Below are 24,120 nucleotides of genomic sequence, written 5' to 3'. Positions count from 1 at the left end.
GCACTGGGTTTGCTTTCATCCACGGCGACTACATTGAGCAGCATTCCCTGCCTTGTGGGAGCAGTGTTTCCACTGTGGAGCTGGTTGCTCTTTGTCATGCGCTCACTCACTTTTTCTCCTGCCCTGGGGAGTCACTTTTCATATGCAGTGACTCCCTGAGTGGATTGCAAGCACTCACCAGTGTTTTTCTTGGGACCCTTTGCTGCGCAGTATTAAAGATGCTGCTTTTGCTCTCGTCGAATGTGGTTGTTCAGCGACGTTTGTGAGGACCCCTGGCCACATCGGCATTCCAGGAAACGAACGTGTCGATCGATTGGCCAAGCAGGCCACCGCTTCGCCACCGCTTCGCCACCGCTTCGCCACCGCTGGAGCTTGGTCTCGTGGAAAGAGAGCTCCAGTCAGCCTTACATCGCAAGGTCCACGGCGTCTGGAGCTCTGAATGGTCTGTCTTGAACACGCCAAATAACCTCCGCATGGTAAAGTCGTCCACAGCCGTATGGAACTCATCCTTGAATAGCACGCATAGTGACTGTTCTTCTCTGCCGTCTCCGAATTGGACATACGCGGTTGACCCACAGCCCAAGTGTCACTGTGATGCAGGGCTGACAGTGGTCCATCTTCTGATGGACTGTCCCCTTTTAGCCCCCTTGCAGCAGTCCTTTAATTTACCAGCTGCACTTCGTTTAATTCTAGGTGACGATGCCTCTATAGCTGACTCAGTTTTATGTTTTATCTGTGCACTCTAGTGCGGGCACTCTAGCATGATTTCTCAGGCTACACCCACTCCAGCGACTTTTGTGACGTGGATACCAAAATAGTGTCTTTCATGGTAACAAGTTGTGTTGGTACCTCTATCAACACTTTCCAGCTGGAGGTTCTTCGTTTGTAGTTAAGTGGTTGGCTTTTACCTGATCCATCAACCACTGAGGTCTGTTTTACTCTACCTAACTATTTGCTTTGCTCCTTTTAAGTGTCCTTTATTTTGTGTTATTGCGGTGTTCATTTTAGCTCTGTACCCCTTGGTGTTCCCTCCCTTTGAGTGCTGAGGTTACGCATTTACTGTATAGGCCTTTTACAGGTATGTCTGTTTGGAACAGAATACTGTGGTCCTCGATGTTTAGCCCCCATAAAACCCCAAAACCAACCAACCCACCCACCCTGTGTTACCCCAAAAATCTTTGGCTAGTCAACATCCAGGATCTCTGCAGATCTGGAAAGGCAATGACCTTCATATGAACACTGAGTCACATAGGCATTTCAGAAAACGAACTCTCCAACCGTCAAGCTAAAGACGCAGCTGTAGATTAACTTGATGTCCGAATACTGGACACAGACTTACAATTACAACTTTGACGAAATATTTTGAGGCTCTGGGAATTGGAATGCCAGGCTACTGCGACCCAACACAAGTTAAGAGCGATTAAGTGGTTCTCAAAAATGTCGTTCATCTTTCCAGGTCTCTCAGAAAGATGCCATTGTGTTGTGCCGACTATGCATTGTCCACATTAGACTAAGCCACGAATTTCTTCTGCATTAGGAGGATCCCCCCTCACGTTAGCCTTACCTGTTTACTACTTCATCTCATGAGATGGAAGCACTGGTGTTACAGTAGTTTAGTCCCTTTAAACCAACGCCGCCGCCACTACGAAATAGAATAAAGAATAAAATTATCCACAAGTGTGTGTGAAATATAGGCGGAAACTCAACGTATCAAATGATAATCTAAGAAACCTAAAATAAGAGAACTATTATAAAACAAAAACCAACAATCATGGCGTGACTTGTCTGTTCCATGATGAAAGTCAGTTTACAGATACCATCTGATAAAGAAATTCTGAGAAATAAGTTGCTTACTATCACAGGGCTGTTCCAAAGTAATTGCTTTGTTGGATACGAACTACAGAAGTAATTCTGGCTCAGTCTATCAAATTTCGGATACTGGTTCGTATAAGCGAAATGGACTAGTGGAAATAAACAAATTGCAGTATAATTGGATAATATAGTCCTTAAGATTACAGTATAACCATGGTATTTTCCAGGAAATTGACCAGCAAGCGCAATCTGGAGCTTCGCAGGGCCCACACCTGCATGCACAACAAGGAGCTTGGCAAGCCCCATACCTGCATCCACAACCTGGAGCTTCACATGGTGGCTACCTGCCGGTCAAACCTGGACCTTCGTATGGTGGCGACTACCAGCCGGGAAAACCTGGGCCTTTGTATGGTGGCGACTACCTGCCAGGCAAACCTGGACCTTCGTATGGTGGCGACTACCTGCCGGGCAAACCTGGACCTTCATATGGTGGCGACTACCTGCCGGGCAAACCTGGACCTTCGTATGGTGGCGACTATCTGCCGGGCAAACCTGGACCTCCGCATGGTGGCGACTACCTGCCGGGCAAACCTGGACCTCCGCATGGTGGCGACTACCTGCCGGGCAAACCTGGACCTCCGCATGGTAGCGACTACCTGCCGGGCAAACCTGGACCTCCGCATGGTGGCGACTACCTGCCGGGCAAACCTGGACCTCCGCATGGTGGCGACTACCTGCCGGGCAAACCTGGACCTCCGCATGGTGGCGACTACCTGCCGGGCAAACCTGGACCTCCGCATGGTGGCGACTACCTGCCTGGCAAACCTGGACCTTCGCATGGTGGCAGCTACCAGCCGGGCAAACCTGGACCTTCGCATGGTGGCGGCTACCTGCCGGTCAAACCTGGACCATCGCATGGCGGCGGCGGTGGCTACCTGCCGGGCAAGCCTGGACATTCGCATGGCGGCGGCGGCGGCGGCTACCTCCGGGGCAAACCACCTGGACCTTCGCATGGCGGCGGCGGCGGCGGCTACCTCCGGGGCAAACCATCTGGACCTTCGCACGGCGGCGGCGGCGGCGGCGGCGGCGGCGGCGGCGGCGGCGGCGGCGGCTACCTCCGGGGCAAACCACCTGGACCTTCGCACGGCGGCGGCGGCGGCTACCTCCCGGGCAAACCTCCTGGACATTCGCACGGCGGAGGCTACCTGCTGGGCAAACCCCCTGGACCTTCGCATGGCGGCGGCAGCGGCGGCTACCTGTCGGGCAAACCCCCTGGACCTTCGCATGGCGGCGGCGGCGGCGGCGGCGGCGGCGGCGGCGGCGGCGGCGGCGGCGGCGACGGCTACCTGTCGGGCAAACCCCCTGGACCTTCGCATGGCGGCGGCGGCGGCGGCTACTTATCGGGCAAACCCCCTGGAACTTCGCATGGCGGCGCCGGCGGCGGCGGCGGCGGCGGCGGTGGCGGTGGCTACCTGTCGGGCAAACCCCCTGGACCTTCGCATGGCGGCGGCGGCGGTGGCTACCTGTCGGGCAAACCCCCTGGACCTTCGCATGGCGGCGGCGGCGGCGGCTACCTGTCGGGCAAACCCCCTGGACCTTCGCATGGCGGCGGCGGCGGTGGCTACCTGTCGGGCAAACCCCCTGGACCTTCGCATGGCGGCGGCGGCGGCGGCTACCTGTCGGGCAAACCCCCTGGACCTTCGCATGGCGGCGGCGGCGGCGGCTACCTGTCGGGCAAACCCCCTGGACCTTCGCATGGCGGCGGCGGCGGCGGCGGCTACCTGTCGGGCAAACCCCCTGGACCTTCGCATGGCGGCGGCGGCGGCGGCGGCGGCGGCTACCTGTCGGGCAAACCCCCTGGACCTTCGCATGGCGGCGGCGGCTACCTGTCGGGCAAACCCCCTGGACCTTCGCATGGCGGCGGCGGCTACCTGTCGGGCAAACCCCCTGGACCTTCGCATGGCGGCGGCGGCGGCGGCGGCGGCTACCTGTCGGGCAAACCCCCTGGACCTTCGCATGGCGGCGGCGGCTACCTGTCGGGCAAACCCCCTGGACCTTCGCATGGCGGCGGCGGCTACCTGTCGGGCAAACCCCCTGGACCTTCGCATGGCGGCGGCGGCTACCTGTCGGGCAAACCCCCTGGACCTTCGCATGGCGGCGGCGGCTACCTGTCGGGCAAACCCCCTGGACCTTCGCATGGCGGCGGCGGCTACCTGTCGGGCAAACCCCCTGGACCTTCGCATGGCGGCGGCGGCGGCGGCGGCGGCGGCGGCTACCTGCCGGGCAAACCCCCTGGACCTTCGCATGGCGGCGGCGGCGGCGGTGGCGGCGGCGGCTACCTGCCGGGCAAACCCCCTGGACCTTCGCATGGCGGCGGCGGCGGCGGCTACCTGCCGGGCAAACCCCCTGGACCTTCGCATGGCGGCGGCGGCGGCGGCGGCGGCGGCTACCTGCCGGGCATGCCTCATGGACATTCGCATGGCGGCGGCGGCTACCTGCCGGGCATGCCTCATGGACATTCGCATGGCGGCGGCGGCTACCTGCCGGGCATGCCTCATGGACATTCGCATGGCGGCGGCGGCTACCTGCCGGGCATGCCTCATGGACATTCGCATGGCGGCGGCGGCTACGTGCCGGGCATGCCTCATGGACATTCGCATGGCGGCGGCGGCTACCTGCCGGGCATGCCTCATGGACATTCGCATGGCGGCGGCGGCTACCTGCCGGGCATGCCTCATGCACATTCGCATGGCGGCGGCGGCGGCTACCTGCCGGGCATGCTTCATGCACATTCGCATGGCGGCGGCGGCGGCTACCTCCCGGGCATGCCTCATGCACATTCGCATGGCGGCGGCGGCTACCTGCCGGGCAAACCTCATGGATATTGGCATGGAGGCGGCGGCGGCTACCTGTCGGGCAAACCTCATGGACATTGGCATGGCGGCGGCGGCTACCTGTCGGGCAAACCTCATGGACATTGGCATGGCGGCGACGGCTACCTGTCGGGAAAACCTCATGGACATTGGCATGGCGGCGACGGCTACCTGTCGGGCAAACCTCATGGACATTGGCATGGCGGCGACGGCTACCTGTCGGGCAAACCTCATGGACATTGGCATGGCGGCGGCGGCTACCTGCCGGGCAAACCTCATGGACATTGGCATGGCGGCGGCGGCTACCTGCCGGGCAAACCTCATGGACATTGGCATGGCGGCGGAGGCTACCTGCCGGGCAAACCTCATGGACATTGGCATGGCGGCGGTGCCAGCTACTTGCCGGACAAACCTCATGGACATTCACATGGCGGCGGCGGCTACCTGCCGGGCAAACCTGCTGGACCTCCACTGGGCCAGTATGCTCCGCCACAAGCTGGACCTCCACTGGGCCCAGAGTGGGCACAACATTCCAGCAGAGTTGAGGCAACACATCTGCACTTGGGATACATTGCAGGACAACATCAAATAGCGCGCCCCCTCAGTGCTGCACCACTGCGAATAAGGTAAGTCAGTTAAATGAATGACAGGTTCCTCGCTGTAGCTCCCTTCCCAAATACTACAGCAGTGTTATTGGTTCCCTCATGTTCACATAAAATTGAAACTAGTTAGTGGTGGAGGTAAATCAGTGCTCTACCAGGTGATCTGTTGAACACCAGCATTTCACTATCTGTGGATTTGTTGAGTGTTCTTGCATTGCTCCAGCCACTGAACTGACTTACCCATTTATAGTGGGGCTTACAGTTTCACGTGGTCTCCAAGCAAAGTTGCAGATTATCAGTTTTAACATTCACTAATAATTATCACAGGTGAAGGAAGCGATAAATGATAAATAACCCTAATACCAATTGTGGTTTGAACTTTGGAACTGTGCTGTCACACTAATCTGTGGAGCTACTGAGGCTCAATAGATAACTGAATGCTTGGTGTATGCTTCTAGAAGTGCATGAAATTTTCTTTGTTAAGCAGAACTTCCTTCTGCAATTGCAAACAGAGCTAAACTCTGCAGCAAAGCCTGAATTGGTTTCAATCTTGTTAGCTGATTAAAATTGTTGGCTGTGTTGTAGTTTCATAATTAGAGCACAGTGCTACACAGAGGTCAATGGTGGCGACTTAAATGAACTTCTATGATGTTTCTTTAACAGGGACCGATGATGCCTCTCTCATTGTAAATATTTCAGTCATTTCCGTTTTGCAGCCACTGGCTAGTGCATGCTAAGCCAAAACCTAAAAGTGTCACCCTGTTCTCTTTTAAAAAAGTCGACATATTGGGGCCAGGCAGTTTCTGGCGCACTCTGCATTGTTGCCAGATGTATCAAAGATTGCGATGAGCACTCTTGGCAACAGCTCATGACGTCATCCAATATGGCGGATTTTGGCGGGAAGATATCAATTGGGCAACCTCCACTAAGCTAACTCCCTCCCTCCCTCTCCCCTAGAAAAATGGAGGGATGTTCAAATTCCAACAGGATAATACATCACACCTTAGTTACTCTACCAACCTAAGAAAATGGTGGGAAAGAAAGGTAATCTCCACTAATCTGTCACCTAAACGCCACCTCCCCCCAGGGATTCGACCAGTGCTGGACGTAAGTCTTTACTTAATTAGAGGCACTATCACCATCTAGTCTGTTCGCCACAAGGTCCTGAGCCGAACTGACATAGTACACTGTAGCACTACCAGAGGGTGCTGTCATCCATTCTGTGATGTAATCCAAGGTCGCAGTCATGTCAGCTGATGATGCAAGTACAGTTATCAAAGATGGCGTCAGTCTGTTAACCACGAGGTCTGGACCTAGTACACAGTACTGCCACCAGAGGGTGTTGCCATCCATTGTGTGATGTAACCCAAGATGGCAGTCTCATGTGGAGGAAAGTTGTGGGAAAACGACTCAGCCTGCACCGGGTTGCTGGATAGAGTAAGGAAGGAGTGTACTTTATTTATTTTAGAACAATTTATTTAGGGATGGAGTATATCACACTGATACAAAACACATGCTTGGGGTCATGAAACACAGTCCACAGACCTGTAAACTACTCCTAAATATCGCTCTGAACACACTCAACTCCTGATGTATCAAAATAATTTTAGTACAGACATGCAGACTGTTCCTAAATATTGCAGTACACTGATGGATAGACATGCTCAGTACTTGCACACTGTCCAAATAATGCGTAATGCAGCATACAGACATGCTTCCAAAATAATGCAACAGACACACAAACAACTGTACGCAGACACCGCCCGTCGCCCCCTGTCCATTGGACTGTGCAGGAGGGTACTGCACATGTTACCAGAAGTCAGGATGCACAGACACCCCTCCCCCTCAAAGTGATGCACAGATGCCCACTCAGTTCCCACATGTATGAAGTGACGACATCCCTTTCATATTCCTCTTGAAATACGTGTTCACCTTGGCACTGTTCCTGAAGTGACAGGACGGGAGCAGAGACCTTTTTACAGAGAGCAGATGCTCCAAGGTAGGCCATGCGCACATGTGTTCGCAGTTGTGGCGTGAATGCTCCCTCTACCTGCAGTCCAGCAAAGAGCTAACTGCCGAGTGACGCCCCAGAAATCCGTTCCAGAATAGCACAAGCTGCTTTCTCCATAGCAATTCTAATGGACCATGTGTGCCATATGGCTGATGCATCGCTGCGTGTAGCTACATACCATCGAAAGTGCATCTAGCAATGTTCTCAATGTTACACTGTAGCCACTGGAAATCTAAAACAATAACAAAGTCGAACTCTGGCAAATTGCGTAGTGTCCCAGAAATACTTAATGTGCGCTTTTGTAAGAGTTTTCGTGATGTCTCAGCTTGTATGCACGGAAATTCTTGCCCTAACCGAACATGTTTACGAATACAGCGCAGAATAACGTCGAATGCAGTCTTCCTAGCGGCCCTAACATGGCACCCCATCCATCACGTGTTACCCTTCCTGCTTTCAACATGCACAAACGTTCTCAGCACTATTTAGAAACTCTTATATCCCTGCACAAAGGATGTCTTGTGAATGAATGGGTGATTATGATTGGCTCTCATTGAATGTACCCTCCAAATTACTGATGCCGTTGGTGTGGAAGCACCGTCCACCTTGTCTTTTCCTTTCTGCAAACAAGACTTTCAGCGGCAGAAAACTATTTTACACTGATCGCCATATTCCAACAACTACTAAACCTCGCAATGTGCCCTATGTATCCTTCAAGTACAGAGGGACTCTTATTCAGTTACACTGTCCTCCCACTGAGGACAGGAGCTTGAATATTAGAGCGTGAAACTGATCTCCAACCCAGCCCTATATCACCATGTACCATGTACCATGTACCATTTACCATGACGATGTAGTAAACATACAATTCGTATCCTACACCATACCAAAAGTGCCCCTTTTACATCATTTGCACAGTTACCATGAAGACAGATAGCACCATAGATACACTTGTGGCAATAGGTAGTTCCCTGCGAGGTTGGCAGTCATCCACTCCCGACATGTGATCAGAGCACTGTCAGCGGGCCAAAGTCGGAACGGTTATACAAATTCAGGATGGTTCCCCCTAGACAGCTGGCTGTTTTGACCGAGTGGTTCTAGGCGCTTCAGTCTCGAACTGTGTGACCACTATGATCGCAGGTTCGAATCCTGTCTCAGGCATGGATGTGTGTGATGTGCTTAGGTTAGTTAGGTTTAAGTAGTTCTAATTTCTAGGGGACTGATGACTTCAGAGGTGAAGTCCCATAGTGCGCAGAGCCATTTGAACCCTCTAGACACACACACATTGTGTAGACCTGCTTCCCTGCTTGCTTTTTTTCTACACCCATCTCCATACTCGGGGATGACAAGAACAAATATATTTCCACATGGTCCGCACACAGGAGTAGCCTACTGATCGCTCATGCAACATAAATCTGAAGATGCAGACTGGGAATTATTTCTCAACAAACCTGACCACTGAGTAACTAGAAACTCATCCCGTCTGCGAAGACCTTTACATGAGAACTCTAAACAAATTGAGGAAATAAATACTTCCACTTGTGAATACTGACGTCGGTGATTTAACAGATTCCAAATCATCTCTATGATTTACAAGGTCAACTAAGGTAGTTCTCATGTCTAGAGAACCGGCAAACGTGTCTTCCACATGCTAGATGCACACACCACAATCGATCTCTCTCAACTAAATCAAGACGGGAAATGAGAAGAAACTATCAACTGAACAATTTACATGGGAGGGAATAACCATCCAATGCAAACTCACCTACATACTTCTCAAATTTTCACTTGATCACGAAAGCTGTCCAACACATACTAAGTATTAGTTCGCTATTTGGTCGTCTAGAGGACAACAGTTAATTCATCTACATTCCTACACTCCAACAGACCTATCCATTCTGACAGCTCCTGCCGTTAATGGGAAACGTGTATCATTCCCACCACAGGCCGGGAAGAGAGAGTGAACGCGGAGCAGCTAGGAGGCGTGAGTTACGCATGCACTGTGTTGGGAAGCACACTGGGTGTCAGTATAAGCTGGCAACGCGTTGAACTGAGGCCGTTAGTACTAGCGTTGGTGATTCCGACGTTCATTAGTTGACGGAACTCTCAGTGGACAGCCTTGATTCTGCTCACGACGGCATTGGAACAATGGATAGATCTTCTTTTTTTTCTATTGGTGAGCAAAATTTCAGCCCATGAACTGTGGTAACAACGTCATTTAATGTATTGCTGCCTCTTGTTGCCTCATTAGAAATTCTCGTCAGCTACTTAAATCTGTGCTATGGGTATTGCCATCTGCCAGTCCTGAACGATTTCCTTAGTAGTGAAATGCCCTTATTTTGATGGTTTATCAAATGTGGTTAATTTTTTATTTTGTTTACTGGACCAATTGGTTGCTTGAAGTTTTCCAGGCCATAGCTTAAACTGTCGCTATTGTCTGCCCTGTATTCCCTAAAGCACATATGAGCATGTTATTGAGGCTTGTTGAATTAACACCATCTGCTTGTGTTTTAGAAGCTTGTCTTGTTACTTCGTGTTCTCTTCCGTGTGTACAACGACCTGCCTGAGGAGACGGGCGAGCTGGGTCTGTTGATTGTTGGAGAGTAAAAGGGCTCGCACCAAGAGCGGCAGTTCATGTGTAATGAGAGGAAAGCAGTGTAATCGTGCTTAAAGTACACGCCTCCATTTATAACCATTATCTATTGATGCATTTGTAGTTGCGTGAGTGGTGGCTTAAGTTTAAAACCACGAGTTTCTTCAATTTTGTTTAATGATCCTGTGTTGAACTATTGCAGAAGTTAGCTCTAAAGTCATTCACTTGTCAGCTTGAATTTGTTTTAGAGATTTCTATATTTAGAGTAATGGTTTTATGAGGAACTTTCTCTTAAAATTCTATGCTCTGTGCTTTTCTTTTTAACAAGTTCCAAGGAATGAAACTTTCTCAGAGTTACATTGTAATCTTGTTTGATAATTGTGGCCTAGTCCTTTCATTAAATGAAACTTGCCTGTGCTAGTGTCAGAGGCGCAGACTTGAATTTTTTTTTTTTTTTTTTTTTTTTTTTTTTTTTTGAGGGGAGCCAAGAATCATTTTATTAGGTACTACATTTGACAGGTAACTTCCCGTTTCCATCTACATGTTCGTCGACACTCCAAACCAATCCCATTTGCAGATGACACCAGTGTATTGATTGAAGGTGGAAATAGAAAAGCTCTTAGGCTGTATGCTGAAGTCACAAATGAACAGATTTGAGTGGTTTGTGAGGAATAAGCTACTGATTTACCCTTAAAAAAAAAGAAAAAAAGCCGCCACTATACAATTCCACACACAGCAAAATTAAAAATCCATTAAAACCAAATATTTCTTTCGAAAACCAAAAAATTGTCACTGAAACAAAATTGCTTTGTTCACTTACAAGACAATCTGAAATGGAATTCCCACATCACATTATTAAATTCTAAGCTATCTAAAATGACCTATGCAATGAGAATTACATGGAACAACACAAGTTCTGAAGCAGAGAGGTGTATTATGCACACATGCTTTCCCTTTCGAGTTATGACATAACTTCCAAGAAACAAAAAATATTGTGAGGGTAATGAAAAATGCAAACAGCTGAAAATCATGCAAACTACGATTGGCTGGCGACTAGCCCCTACCCCTCGACTCGCTGAAACGTCAATCACAATGTCATTTCAGTCGGAGTATAGGTCAGTAGTGGTACAGTACATATATAAATGAAGTTGAAGAAACATGCCTCAATTTTTGATGGCAAATGTACTCCTCAGATCATTCCTCATATGAACTCGCATATGGCATCAAGGTCGAGTTTTATCGACTCTTCTCTATGGGCGTTGAGAAGGGCGCTCGCATTACGACGATCCTGCCTCATTACAGAACGAAGATAAGTTTTCACCCTCCGCAGACAAGAAAACGATCACTTAGCGGTGCAGGACGTTACCGGAATCGTCAGCACTACACGTTTGAATTTCACTAGTTCAGGCAGTACGTCAAACAGGTGGTTTTCCTGTTTTCGGTATTTCGCTATGTCATCCAACGAACTAATATTCGCAGAATCACTACTTCGGATAATCTCATGAAATATGCTTCGGTGGAGAAGCAAGCGTTCTTTGTCTATATCTGATTCGTAGAAAGATAAAATATCGAATGAATGTTTATCACCAAGAAGAAATTGTTCAATTTGATTTACAAACATGACTGAATGATTGAGTTTTGAACCATGATTCCAAGAAGCTGGTGGATGTATCCATTGTTTATCTTCTATATTTGTCACATACTTGAGTGAATGTTTCTACACATGAATTGGAGTCATCGTATTTCTTAGGAACTTTTCTTCTAGCGGGTAATTTTGGGAATCAACATCCATATCTTGACATTTTGAAGTTACTTCACCCCCGAATGATTCAAAATTGTTTCTCATAAATTTAATAGAAGTTACAAGAGTGGAAATCCTCTTGTTGGCCGCCTCTAAGTGTAGAGATTTCCTCTGTAGTGCTGTGTTTACGGTATCAATGTGACCTAACTGTTTTCCCAAAGGTGATAACATGAAAAAGAAATCACATGTCTGCATATTAATCAAAAAGCCGCTTGCTTTGGCCCCAGTGTCTGAATTGTCGTTTCTTGAAACATTTAGAAAAAATTCCTGAAGTTCTGTATAGTTGGACAAAACTGAAGACATTGCCAAGTATCTTACGGCCCACCTTATAGGACAGAGTTTTAACGAACCGTGCCATCGCCCAGGGCGGCAGGTCTTTGGGGGCGCAAATCCATCTTGCGTAAATGAAGGAATGTGAGAGTAAATTGGAAACGCAAATTATTCATAAAATCAAGGGTCTTATTGAAAATTAGCTATGGTACAGAAACAGTGTGCTCAGATTTACGAAAGAAACGTTTCCTCCAACAAAAATGGCTTAAAATGTATTGCACTGTAAACGTATCACTCACTGCTGCTTTGATCTTAAAGACATATTCACAACAAAGAGACGAATGAGTGTGATATGTGAAAATAAGGCGTAATGTATTAAATATATTGTGGGAAAAGTTGACTATGTCGAAAAAGGGAGGGGGGTGGCGGTTGACACGTCCGCGCCGGGCGGCAAAATCCCAGGAGCCGGTGCTGATTTTGTGTGGTGCTGATTTTGTGTGGTGTTGTACCTAGTGATTGTCAATAGAATTTACAAAAACGAACGAAGAGTCTTTAACGTTACCTAGTCCTTCTAGCGATCGCCATCAAATTCGGCGTCACTATTGCTCATTAGTTTCTTTACAAGGAAGTGGAGCTCGTCCTAGCAGCCAAAGCGCTGCGAGCTCATGGTGAACTTACGTTCCCCGCATACCTCCGTACAGTAAAAGTGTGAGAATAGTACAGATGCAGGGGACAAACCCCGTCACGACACTTCTTCATATGCAGGGGTGGGAGCAGTAGCAGAAAGTAATACGCAATAGCTCGTAAAATCGGTATTTTTCCCTAAATAATCGTTACATCCTATTAAGCAAAAATGTGTATAAAAGTTTCAACAAAGTTCCCAGTTAAGGCTGAGGAAGGGGGGAGAGCGGTAAGAAATGCATGTTTGAATATTGGGGGGGGGGGGGGGGGGGCGAGGCCCCTACTTTTAAACTATTGGGGGGGCACAAAGTACCTTGCCCCCCCCCCCCCCCCAATAACTTGGCGCCACTGGTTAGCGTAAAGTTGCGCTACAGCTGTACTTACAATTAAATGTTACGATTGAAGGCTCAGTTGAACGACACTCGACAATGAGCGAAGTATCGTAAATACACCCTGCATTATTTTCTTTATCTGTGATCCCACAGTCAGCAGCTTTGGACTTTACCTCACACAGTTAGGGAAAGCCTAGGAAGTATTTGAATTCCTATTCAGAGCTTTGACAAGCTGTGTCATTTGGCCCAACTTTTAGTGGTTCCCACTTCACGTTCCTCTTTCCACACATAGAATTCGCTTCTCTTTAGCCAGGTCCGCCTATTTTAGTGAGAATCAGTGTCTTTGCTGTCCTGAAGGCAAATAAAAAAGGAAACAGTAAAATCACTTTGCAGACCAATAAGTTACTCAATTTTGATGTCTCTTCCATCCCTCCGTCCCATCCACACATTTGATGGATTCTAGCAAGAACTGGACGCTTGTGTAACTCTTAGAGATTAACTGAATGATACAGATGAAATGATGGGTATATATTTCCACTGTAAATAAATTTTGAGGCTTTTTAATGAGCTGTCTGTGAATGGATGACAATGGTTTCGATTGAAAGGCCTTGCGACAGCGTCAAATAGGCCTTTACATTATGGCAGAAATTTATATCATTTCACGAGAAAAAAGAACCCCTGGAAAAATCGTTGTGGAAATACCTCCGTTCAGAAACGAGCACAGATTTTTCGCGTAACGAGCCACTACACAGAGGTGACAAGACACGGCACATCTCCTAATGACGTGTTGGACCTCCTTTGCCCGGCGTAGTGCAGCCGCTAATATTGAGCAATGCTGCCTCTATAGTTGTCCATAATACCGAAAGTGCAGGGTTTGGGGCACGAATTAACGTCTCGATTATGTCTCATAAATGTTCAATGGGATTCAATTTAGGCTATTTGGATAGCCAAATCATCGATCGAATTGCACAGAATGTTCTTCAAACCAATCTGGAAATAGAAATACCTGTACCATCGTTATCACTTTACTCTTCTCTCTATCACAGTATCCCACGTCAAATCCATACCTTCCTTTCTGCACATGTCGGAACACAAACACATACTTTATAAGCCTGATGCTCAAGGTGAACCTATCACGCATCCCCTACTACTACTAAATATAATACTTCGCCAATAAATGATTGCCTACGATACGAAATAATAGTGAGAGAAAATCAATTGGAGTGAAAGTAAACCCATCCTAGTGTTGGGTGGACATGTCTCATAACTTTTACTTGCTGGTGCTACCACGTAATCGGCCAGATGTTAAAAAACCCGATTGCAAGAACTACTGTATGTTACTGTCACAAGCGGCCTTGCTTCCACAGGTGCACATCATTATCGATGTTAAGAGCTATACTTGCTTTATAAATCTAGATATGACATTACCTCTGAATGAGGTGGTTTTTCCGGACAAATACCGAGACGGTGATCACTGGAGTGTGTATTATCATACCAGCAGTCCAATTACACGTAGCCCACGATGCAGCCTCGTGATAAAACCGCTGAATTTTGACAGTGATTCAGCTAAGGAACGTGGTATGTAACAGGTATTTGTGAATCCCTCATGCCACTGCAGCTAGATATTTCTCCAATATGTGTAACGTATTCTGTCGCGATACCATATCAGAGGTTCTGCGCTATAACCACTGAGTTATAGGCGATGACTGACTGAGAAGATCACAAATTGCAGTAGATGGTGAGCTGATTGAGGTCGTAAGACATGTACACCAGCTTTTGAGATGTCTAGAAATGATGCATATGATTTGTAATAAAGTCCTCCCAGTCAACTACATACCTGCGTTGGATCATAACCACAAGTGAATCATATTTCTAACACTGTTGTAAGATTTCAGCATCATAACGAAGTAAGCGATAGGTGCTTGTGAGGGACTGCAATCCCCATTTATACATTTGCCTGACGGATGTGCTGTTTACAGAGTTCGTGACAGTGACTTGTAGACCACATGTCGGAAACTGCTGCCTTAAGTTCTCTCTCTCTCTCTCTCTCTCTCTCTCTCTCTCTCACTCACTCACTCACTCACTCACTCACTCACTCACTCACTCACTCACTCACTCACTCACTCACTCACTCACTCACTCACACACACACACACACACACACACACACACACACACACACACACACACACACGTTTTGTAAACAGATAGTGTTAGGGCAAGAATTTCCATGCATGCAAGCAAGCTGACACATCACGAGAACCTGGGCGCTAATGACCATAGCAGTTTTGCGCCCTAAAACCAAAACAACAAAAAAAAAATCACGAAAACTCCTACAAAAGCGCACGCAGTATTTCTGGGACACTATACAATTACTTAGTTAGACTTAGTTATTATTTTAGATATCCATGTGGCTTCAGTATAATACTGAAAACGTTACTAGATGCACTTGCAATGGTATGTAGCTACACACAGCGATGTCAGCCACACGTCTCCCATGGTCCATTAGAATTGCTTGGTAGAAAGCAGCTTGTGCTATTGTGAAATGGGTTTCTGTAGCATCGCCTGGCAATTAGCTCTTCGCTGAACTGCAGGTAGAGGCCCACCTTGGAGCGTCTGCACTCTGTAAATAGTTATTTGCTCCCATCCGGTCACGTCAGCAACAGTGCCTAGGTGAAAGGGTATTTAGAGAGGAATATGAAAAGGATGTCGCCACCTCATGCATGCGGGACCCAAACAGGCATCAGTGCATCACTCGGCACGTGGTGTTGATGCATCCAAACTTCTGGGAGCGCCTGCGGTACCCTCCTGCCAATGGACAGGCAGTGTCTGCGTACGTTGTTTGTGTCTGTTGCATTATTTTGGGAGCAGGTCTGTGGGCTGTGCTATGCGTTATTTGGACTTTGTAAGAGTACTGAGTGTGTCTACTCAAGTGTACTGCATTATTTAGGAGCAGTCTGCATGTTTGTACTGAAATTATTTTGGTAAATTAGGAGTTGTTTGCTTGTCTGCAGAGCGTTATTTAGTAGTAGTTTACAGGTCTGTGGGCTGTGTGTCATGACCCCAAGCATGTGTTTTGTATCAGTGTGATCTACTCCATCCCTAAATAAATTTTTCCAAAATAAATAAAATACACTCCTTCCTTACTCTCTCCAGCAACACGGCACAGGCTGGGTCATTTTGGCGCCATTTTCCCCCTCCAGACCACTTGGATTGTCACAAGAGGGATGACAGCACCCTCTGGAGGCTGTACTGTGTACAATGTCAGTTGGAGTCTAGATCACATGGTAAAGACACTGTCTGCAATATAGACTTACGTCAAGCAATGGTTGAGTCGTTTTCCCAAGAATCCCTGGAGAAGGTGGCAGTCTGGCGACTTACATTAGTGGAGGTAGTCCAGATTAGTAGAGAATACTGTGGTGTGATGCATTATCCTGTTGGAATTAAAACTTCCCGCCATTTTGCTGGAGGAGGGGTGGGGTGTGTTGGGTGGGATAGGTTAGTGGAGGTTGCCCAATTGACCTATCTTCCCTCCAAAATCCTCAATCTTGGATGACGTCACAGCCACAATCTTGGATGATGTCATGCACTGTTGCCAAATCTACACATCACAACTTGGCTGACGTCATCACCGCCATCTTGGCTTCATCTCGCAACAATGCAGAGGGCGCCAGAACTGGCCTTGCCCCAATACCCATGTGTGGTTGGATTTTCTTCTGATCCTTACATAAATACGTTGCTGCTTCAGCATATAATTAAGGTAACCGGATCTGTCAGATTCTGCATGTATCCCTGTGAGTCCCACACAGCTGATAGATGATTGCAACTAAATATAATACACATCGATTTTATATAGATCTACTTTATAAAAAACGCAGTGCACCTCACTGTTAGTGGGAGATATTGCAAGACTCAATCCAGCGACCTTGATGTTCACATATATTTAGTGCTTGCATATTACCAAAATTTTCAACAGTATGATTGAAAGCACAGCACAGCAATCTCCCACTTCATTTTGCTGTCCATTTGTGCGCTATGTAGTTTCGCATTCCCTGTCCGGTTAGGTCTTGGCTCAGCTGGACTCACAATCTCATAAATGGATTCCACGTACTCTTTCAGGTATGTTAACATGAAACAAAAATCTTATCTTCATAGTACAGAAATTTCATGAAACTCTACAATTAGTCACAAGTTACTTCTGTATTGTCGGTACTGCGTTTTTGGCAGTCTTTGTGCGTTTAACAATGAGACATACTGAATTACCACACTGCAATGTAATGTTTAAGTAATGTCTTATGAGAGACAGACCCACACAGACAGAGAGACAATATTAAAATCTAATACCACTGAAACACGACATAAGGCGTCAATCTAGCTTTGCGAGACGTATAGCTATCTGCCCTAGTCTATCATATACTAGTAAAATCCCTGCACAGAATAAAGCGCAGCTTTTGTTTCGATGTTAGTTAAAATCTTTCTGAAACACTCCGTATTAAGCCTACGACTTCTTGGCAAATTAGTTACGTAGCCTGTGCTTCTCTGCACTACTGACTGTGTCGAATAGAGAGACAAAGTATTGGAAGTGCCGAAAGAAAGATACTAACGCAGAACAGTGGTTATAGATAAATTCAATGACGTAAGCACATTATTAAGTTCGTCTGGCTGATTGACATTGGGTGAACAGAATCTCAAAGCACACATCAATTACGTTATTCTTTCCAAAGTCCATAGAAAATGAGCAGCACAATTAATTTACTAAGAATGGTAAAATTCAGAGCGATATTAGCAACTGCTAGTTTGTATTTCCACTTCACAATCACATTACATGGATTGTCTCCTTCCCAATATCTCGGGCTCCCTCTTTGTCGACGATTTTATGATCTCCTACAGCTCTCAACGGACCAGCCTTCTTTACCGACGTCTTCAAGATGTCTCGATCGCCTCCCCTTATGCAGCATCGAAACCGTTTTCCGATTTTCTCCCAGTAAGACCGTCTGTGTAAATTTTTGGCGTCGTGCGGAATTTTATCCGCCTTCCATACGTCTAGGCGCTGTTGACCTTCCGTTTGCGAACGTCGCCAAATTCTTGGGACCTATGTTTGATATAAAACTGTGCTGGTCTTCCCACGTTTCATATATTTCGGCTCACTGTCTGCGATCCCTCACCATCCTCCGTGTTCTGAGTGGTACCTTCTGGGGAGCGGAGCGAGTGTTAATCATCCTATATTGCGCCTTAGTGCGCTCGAAATTGGACTATGGAAGCACGGTTTACTCCTCCACACCGCCGTCTATTCCTCGGTGTCTAGATTCTGTCCACCACTGTGGTTTGCGTTTAGCGCCTGGAGCTTTTTATACCAGACCTGTGGACAGCCTTTACGCTGAGACTGCTGAACCTCCGCTGTCCAATCGGCAAGCTGCCTTAGTCGTTAAGCTACTAACGTCTTCCATGGCTGCTCATCCAACCCATGCTATTTCCTTCGATGCCTCCTTGGATTTAGGGTATGCAGGCAGCCCTTCCTCTCTACTACCACCAGGAGTCCGCTTCTGTCACCTGCTACATGCACTTTCCTTCAAATTTCCTGGAACATTCTTGAAAAATAAAGGTACATTGGCTTCGCCCTCGAACCTGCTTCCTACGTGATCTTAGTCAGGTTCCCAAGAACAGGAGCCCCCATCTTGTAGTTTATCGTAGGGCATTTGTTGCTGTATGTGTACGAATGGAGGATCCCACATTTATTTATACTGTTGGTTCCAAGGCCATCTTTGGTGTCTGGAGTGCCTATATTATTGACGACACCCCTATCAGATTTCTGCTTCCTGACCAATGTTCGGTTTTTACTGCGGAGCATTACGCTGTTCTCCAAGCTGTCCAACATATCCGTCGCCATCAGCGGAGCCTGTATATTATATGCTCGGATTCGTTCAGCTCTCTTCTCTACCTCGAAGCTCTTTATCATGCCCACCCTCTGGTACACCAGACTCAGGACTGCCTCCACATGCTCCACTTTGGAGGGCATCTCTGTGGCATTTCTCTGGATCTCTGTAGCATTTCTCTGGATCCCAGGGAATGTTGGTATACGAGAAAACGGGGCAGCCCATTTAGCGGCAAAGTCTACTGTATCTCTTTCTCGGCCCGCTGTTCGCAAGGTTCCCTTTGCCGATCTACTGAGTGTTTTATGTCGTCGTGTTGCTTTTTTATGGCACACACATTGGTCGGCACTTCAGGATAATAAGTTATGGGACATAAAACCTCTTCCCTGTGCTTGGTCCTCTTCCTCCCGAACGCGTCGTCGGAAGGAAGTAATTTTAACTAGACTCCGGATTGGACACTGTCCTTTTAGCAATCGACATCTTTCAAGTGGCGATCCTTCCACGCTTTGTCCCCATTGCTCTCAATCGTGGACAGTGAGACGTCTTCTACTTCAGCGCCCCTATTTTAATCCGCTACGCGCCCGTTAACTGCTGTCGCCTGTTACGTCTTCCCTTTTGGTGACGCGCGCCTAGCCGATCGCGTCCTTGAGTTTGAGTGTTATTGAGATGACATCGGTTATTTGAGGTTCTTTTTTGGGATAAACACCCTTTCAATAGCACTTTTCTAAGATTTCCTTCTAGTTTTAGTTTCCCTCCTTGAGTTTCACTCCCATAGCAAAAACAATCCAATCACCAACAGTCGACCTCAGGAAGGTAGGAACATCATTGATGAGCTTATTATTCAGGTGACATCGAATGACTAGTCCAATTTCGAACTCGCTGAGCTGTTCTGCCCGTCCTAGTCTGCTGCTACTGCATCTCTACTGGCAAAATGCGCTAACCTCTCCAGAGCGACTCCTCCAAGGAACATACACAGCCGGAGTAGTAGTGTTGGGAGCGTCAGAGCGGGTCTCAAAGATATGAGTAGAGGTTCATTGCCGAGCTTTACGCTTAAGGATAGAACAGCCTACGCTCCATATTCCCAGACTGACTGACCCCGACATCACTTCGAGCCCATGTCAGTAATGACTGTCTTTTTCTATGTTTATTATCAGAATTTCTGAAGTAAGCTCAATGGATAAAAGCATTTCATCTACATTGTTGTCCTCATTGTCTCATCTGGTAGCTCCTGTCTTAAATCTTTTGGCAGAAATTTCAGATTTCCCCATGGCTGCGGAAAAATCAGTCTAACATGCATTCCTGTTTTTGGATTGGCAAGTATTCCTAACGATTGTGAATTACCTTCCACCAACATCCATGAAGCAGAGTTAGTACTTTCTGCAGATGACACAAGCGTTAGAATTAATCCTGGTAGTGAGAAAGCAACAGATTAAAATGTTAGTAATAGTTTTCAAAGAATTTTTCAATACTTACCTGAAAATACCCATTATCTTGTAGAAACACAGTGTATTCAGTTACGGGCAACATACTGACCGCGAACTACTGATAGACCTTGATACTTTCAACATTGCAACCCCGTCAGCAATCGGGATAATCTAATATATAAGAAACTATCAGCCTCGAATGCGGTAATGAAACCAACCTAGGTTTCAGCCCAAGTATTTGAGCCTTCTTCAGAAGATAAACCTGATTCTACAATATGTCTACGAGGGCATGGTCTAGAAATAAAACTTCAACAGCCTGAATAGGCGTAGTCACATTTTAAAAATGCGGTACTGATAGATCTTATAAACTGGAGACAGTAAATAGGACATGAGATTGCCAATTTTTTGGGGAAATAATGATTTTTACCGGAACCTAGCACTGAGCTGCTCAAAGAACTTACTTGTAACTTTTGCTCTTAGCATCATATCTAGCTTTGGAAACACCAAATTGTGGTTTCTGTTCTTAAATTGGTCTTATGCTCTAATTGAAGCGTTAATCCAGAAAATTGTGCCATATTTATTGCTCTACATCGAATATGTGACGTGCATCCGCAATAAATTTGTGGACTGCTCATAAGGGAGTTAAATTTTAAACGCTCGTCAACATTACGTATGTTAGTCATAAAATTAAATCTAAATATCACTGCTCGGAAAGAATAGTTACGTCCACAGTTAGAACATCAGGAGGAAAAATAACTTCCATCGCGCAATAGTAAATCTATCATTGTCCTAGTACCCACGGTACTCAGCAGCAGTGGGTCGTATCCGCGCCTGGAGATGTCACGGCTGAAGTGGCGCGACCTTGTGACGTCCTCTGGCCGGCGCTGGACCTGGTTAATTGCTGTTGATGCAGACCATCGTCGCTACGTCTTCAGCTGGGTGTGCTGGCAGCCTGTTTCAGCAGTGACTGACGACGGAAACGATGGCGTTCTGAGAGTGAACCTCGGCTCTGACATCTGTTTGGTGACGGGGGACACTAAACGGTTTGGTCGCTAGAAAGGTCCTAGTTTGACCCTCATACTATTGGAACTGATGTTAGACCATATGGCAAGCAGTCCAGAAGACGAACGTGGCAGTGCTTCTCAAAGCCACGTCTAGGTAGCCTTCTCCACGGTGACCAGTCTCAGTATCTTCTCGCAGTTATGTGGCAGCTAGCACTTATGTGCCCAAGGTTTAGCCATGTTTACGTGTACATATCCCATGTGTCGTGTCTTAATGCATCCCAAATCTCTGTAACACTGCTGGTTGCTGACCGGCTGGTCGTAATAAAACAGGGGCCAGCTACGTTGGAAAAATACTAATATAGATACTTGCTGTAATTGAGGTGGCTTGTGCCAACCAGTGCCATGACAAGGCCCCTTATCTTTTTTGGGTTCAAATACCTGAGTTAATTGAACAACTAGATCTTTCAATCGATCATCACTGTGACTATACGGCTACAGAGGGGCTGAGTAGAGACTCTTGCAGGAAGTCAGTACAGCTGTTGGGAACCTGTGAAGCATCTTCGACACCAGTAAAACATTAGTTGGAGTTTATTCACAATGTTTACAACTCGTCTTTCTTCTGCACCATGCTTGGCTGTTGCTCATTCAGCTGTGTGTGTTTGAGTCTAGTCGACGTCTGTCCGTTCAGCTCAGCAGTTGCACGCCAAGGCGAGGAGTAACGATCTCAGCACGGAGGCAGATTCCTGGCGAGTTAGTACGACTGTTGCCCAGTGCTAAATAGTCTCATGTTGGCTCCCAGTGTGTCCACTGTCCCACTCAGAAGTCTACTCCGTTGAAGACCCATCAGCACTGAATCTGGTGTCGGTAATCTTGTGATTGGCTGATCTTTGTTACCAGCCTGATAGATTTCAGCACCAGGAGGCACCTGAGTGTTGAACATGAACCACAAGAGGCTCTGTTGTTGGCTTCCACTTTGAAGTTAAATGCTGGCAGCACCCTATGATGATGTGTCATGGTCAGAAGTCAGTCAGTTGATGTACCAGGATTTGATATATGGCAAATAGCATGAAATCCATCAGGTGAAGGTTACCACTTCGAGTACATCTGCAGTTAGTTCGGTGTGTGTGCTAGAGAATCTAGCACTTAGTCACTACATTATTGTAATCGTAGAATCAAGTGATGTTACTGTAAATGACATCGACCCCTGTGGTCAACTCGTGATGAGCTGGAACGCTGGATTATTCAAAAGGAGCTAGGATGAGGTTATCACACGAGGCTCAGTTTGTAATGAACACATGTCCACCTTGCTCTGCTGTATTCACTTCAAAAATTGTTCGAATGGCTCTAAGCACTATGGGACTTAACATCTGACGTCATCAGTCCCATAGAACTTAGAACTACTTAAACCTAACTAACCTAAGGACATCACACACATCCATGCCCGAGGCAGGATTCGAACCTGCTACTCAGATTTAAGGAAAACTCCCCTATCCCCAAAAGCTGGAGACTCGTCATTTCCTGGATCCAGTTTGTTAAGCAACAGCTTCAGATAACTTTGATGTCCACACTACGGTTAGTGACAATCTGCTCTAATCGCAATTATTACACATAAAATAACTCTCCAAATAGAAATTTAGATCGTAGTCATACAATTAGTTCTCAAACAACTCGTCCGTAGCTCCCTGGAAAACTTCAATATTTCGAAAGAATGATATCGCTAATCTGACCCTGCATGTTCTCGAACTATTCCTTTCTTTCTACAGGGGTCATCAGTCTTCTAACTAGTCTGGTGCTTTACAGTTTGGACTCCCCTTGTGCCAGTCTCTGCAACTCGAGTAGCACCTACATTAATCTTAAATTATTTGTTGCCGGCCGGAGTGGCCGTGCGGTTAAAGGCGCTTCAGTCTGGAACCGCGTGACCGCTACGGTCGCAGGTTCGAATCCTGCCTCGGGCATGGATGTGTGTGATGTCCTTAGGTTAGTTAGGTTTAATTAGTTCTAAGTTCTAGGCGACTGATGACCTCAGCAGTTGAGTCGCATAGTGCTCAGAGCCATTTGAACCATTTAAATTATTTGTTAGCCATGTCATGTATGTCGACTTCAGCAATGTTTGCCCTCTGCACCTCCCTTTAGTAGCGTAATTTATTCCCTGATTACTGGAGACATCGACTATCGTCCTATCCCCACCTCTAGTTACTTTCCCACATTTCTTTAACTGATACTGAGAACATCGTTTCCTACTGTCAACTTGATTTGAAACATTCTTCTGGAATATATTTCAAAAAAATTCTCTGCTTTCCGGTTTTCCATTAGTCCATGTTTTTAACATGTACATCGTCGAACATTTATTTCTCAAGTCAAGTTCTGCGTTTGCTGCCTCTACGCTTGTTTTGGCGAGGAATAGTCTTCTCTCTTCTTCTAGTCTGCTTCTTATGTAATCTCCATCGGCCTAACCTTACTTTTCTTTAAGACTGAGAGTACAACATGTGCTACATAGAGGATGGCAATATCATCAGCGAATCTTGTCACTGGCATCTATTCACTCTGAATGGTAATCCCCCTTCTGAACCTGTTTTTCCTTCATTGCTTCTTTGCTACAGTATGGGAGCGCCTGTTTCTTTGCCTTGGTGCCTTTTTGATAAAAGTACTTCTGTCTGCCGTTCTTATTGTTCGCTGATTGTACTTGAACGTATTGCATATTTCCAGTCTTTCCTTATACTGGCCGCACGGGGTAGGCGTGTGGTATGAGGCGCCTGGCCACCGTTTGACTACCTCACGTACCAAGAGGCCGAGAAGAAACAGGATCGCCTACATTATAGACATAAGACGGGGACGAATACTGCTACTACT

General features: G+C 47.0%; 3 protein-coding genes across 3 annotated transcripts in view; 1 reads left to right on the top strand and 2 right to left on the bottom strand.

Annotated features, from left to right (window-relative positions):
• Positions 1–2,294: 2,294 nt before the first annotated feature.
• Positions 2,295–3,098, bottom strand: LOC126416856 (uncharacterized). The gene has a single exon (XM_050084739.1). It carries the CDS (start codon positions 3,096–3,098, stop codon positions 2,295–2,297), a length of 804 nt encoding a protein of 267 aa, XP_049940696.1.
• Positions 3,099–3,209: 111 nt separating this feature from the next.
• LOC126416855 (antifreeze protein Maxi-like) lies at positions 3,210–4,292 on the bottom strand. Its single transcript, XM_050084738.1, has one exon. The coding sequence runs from the start codon at positions 4,290–4,292 to the stop codon at positions 3,210–3,212; it is 1,083 nt and encodes a 360-aa protein (XP_049940695.1).
• A 24-nt stretch (positions 4,293–4,316) lies between these two features.
• The window catches only part of LOC126416854 (uncharacterized), a 79,705-nt gene continuing 59,901 nt past the window's right edge, over positions 4,317–24,120 (top strand). The window contains exon 1 of the mRNA XM_050084737.1: positions 4,317–5,311. Within this exon, the coding sequence (XP_049940694.1) occupies positions 4,317–5,311 (995 nt within the window). The remainder of the gene's footprint in view (positions 5,312–24,120) is intronic.

This window comes from Schistocerca serialis, chromosome 8 (assembly GCF_023864345.2).
Source record: "Schistocerca serialis cubense isolate TAMUIC-IGC-003099 chromosome 8, iqSchSeri2.2, whole genome shotgun sequence".
Taxonomy (NCBI): domain Eukaryota; kingdom Metazoa; phylum Arthropoda; class Insecta; order Orthoptera; family Acrididae; genus Schistocerca; species Schistocerca serialis.
This window is presented reverse-complemented; position numbering and strand designations above follow the sequence as displayed.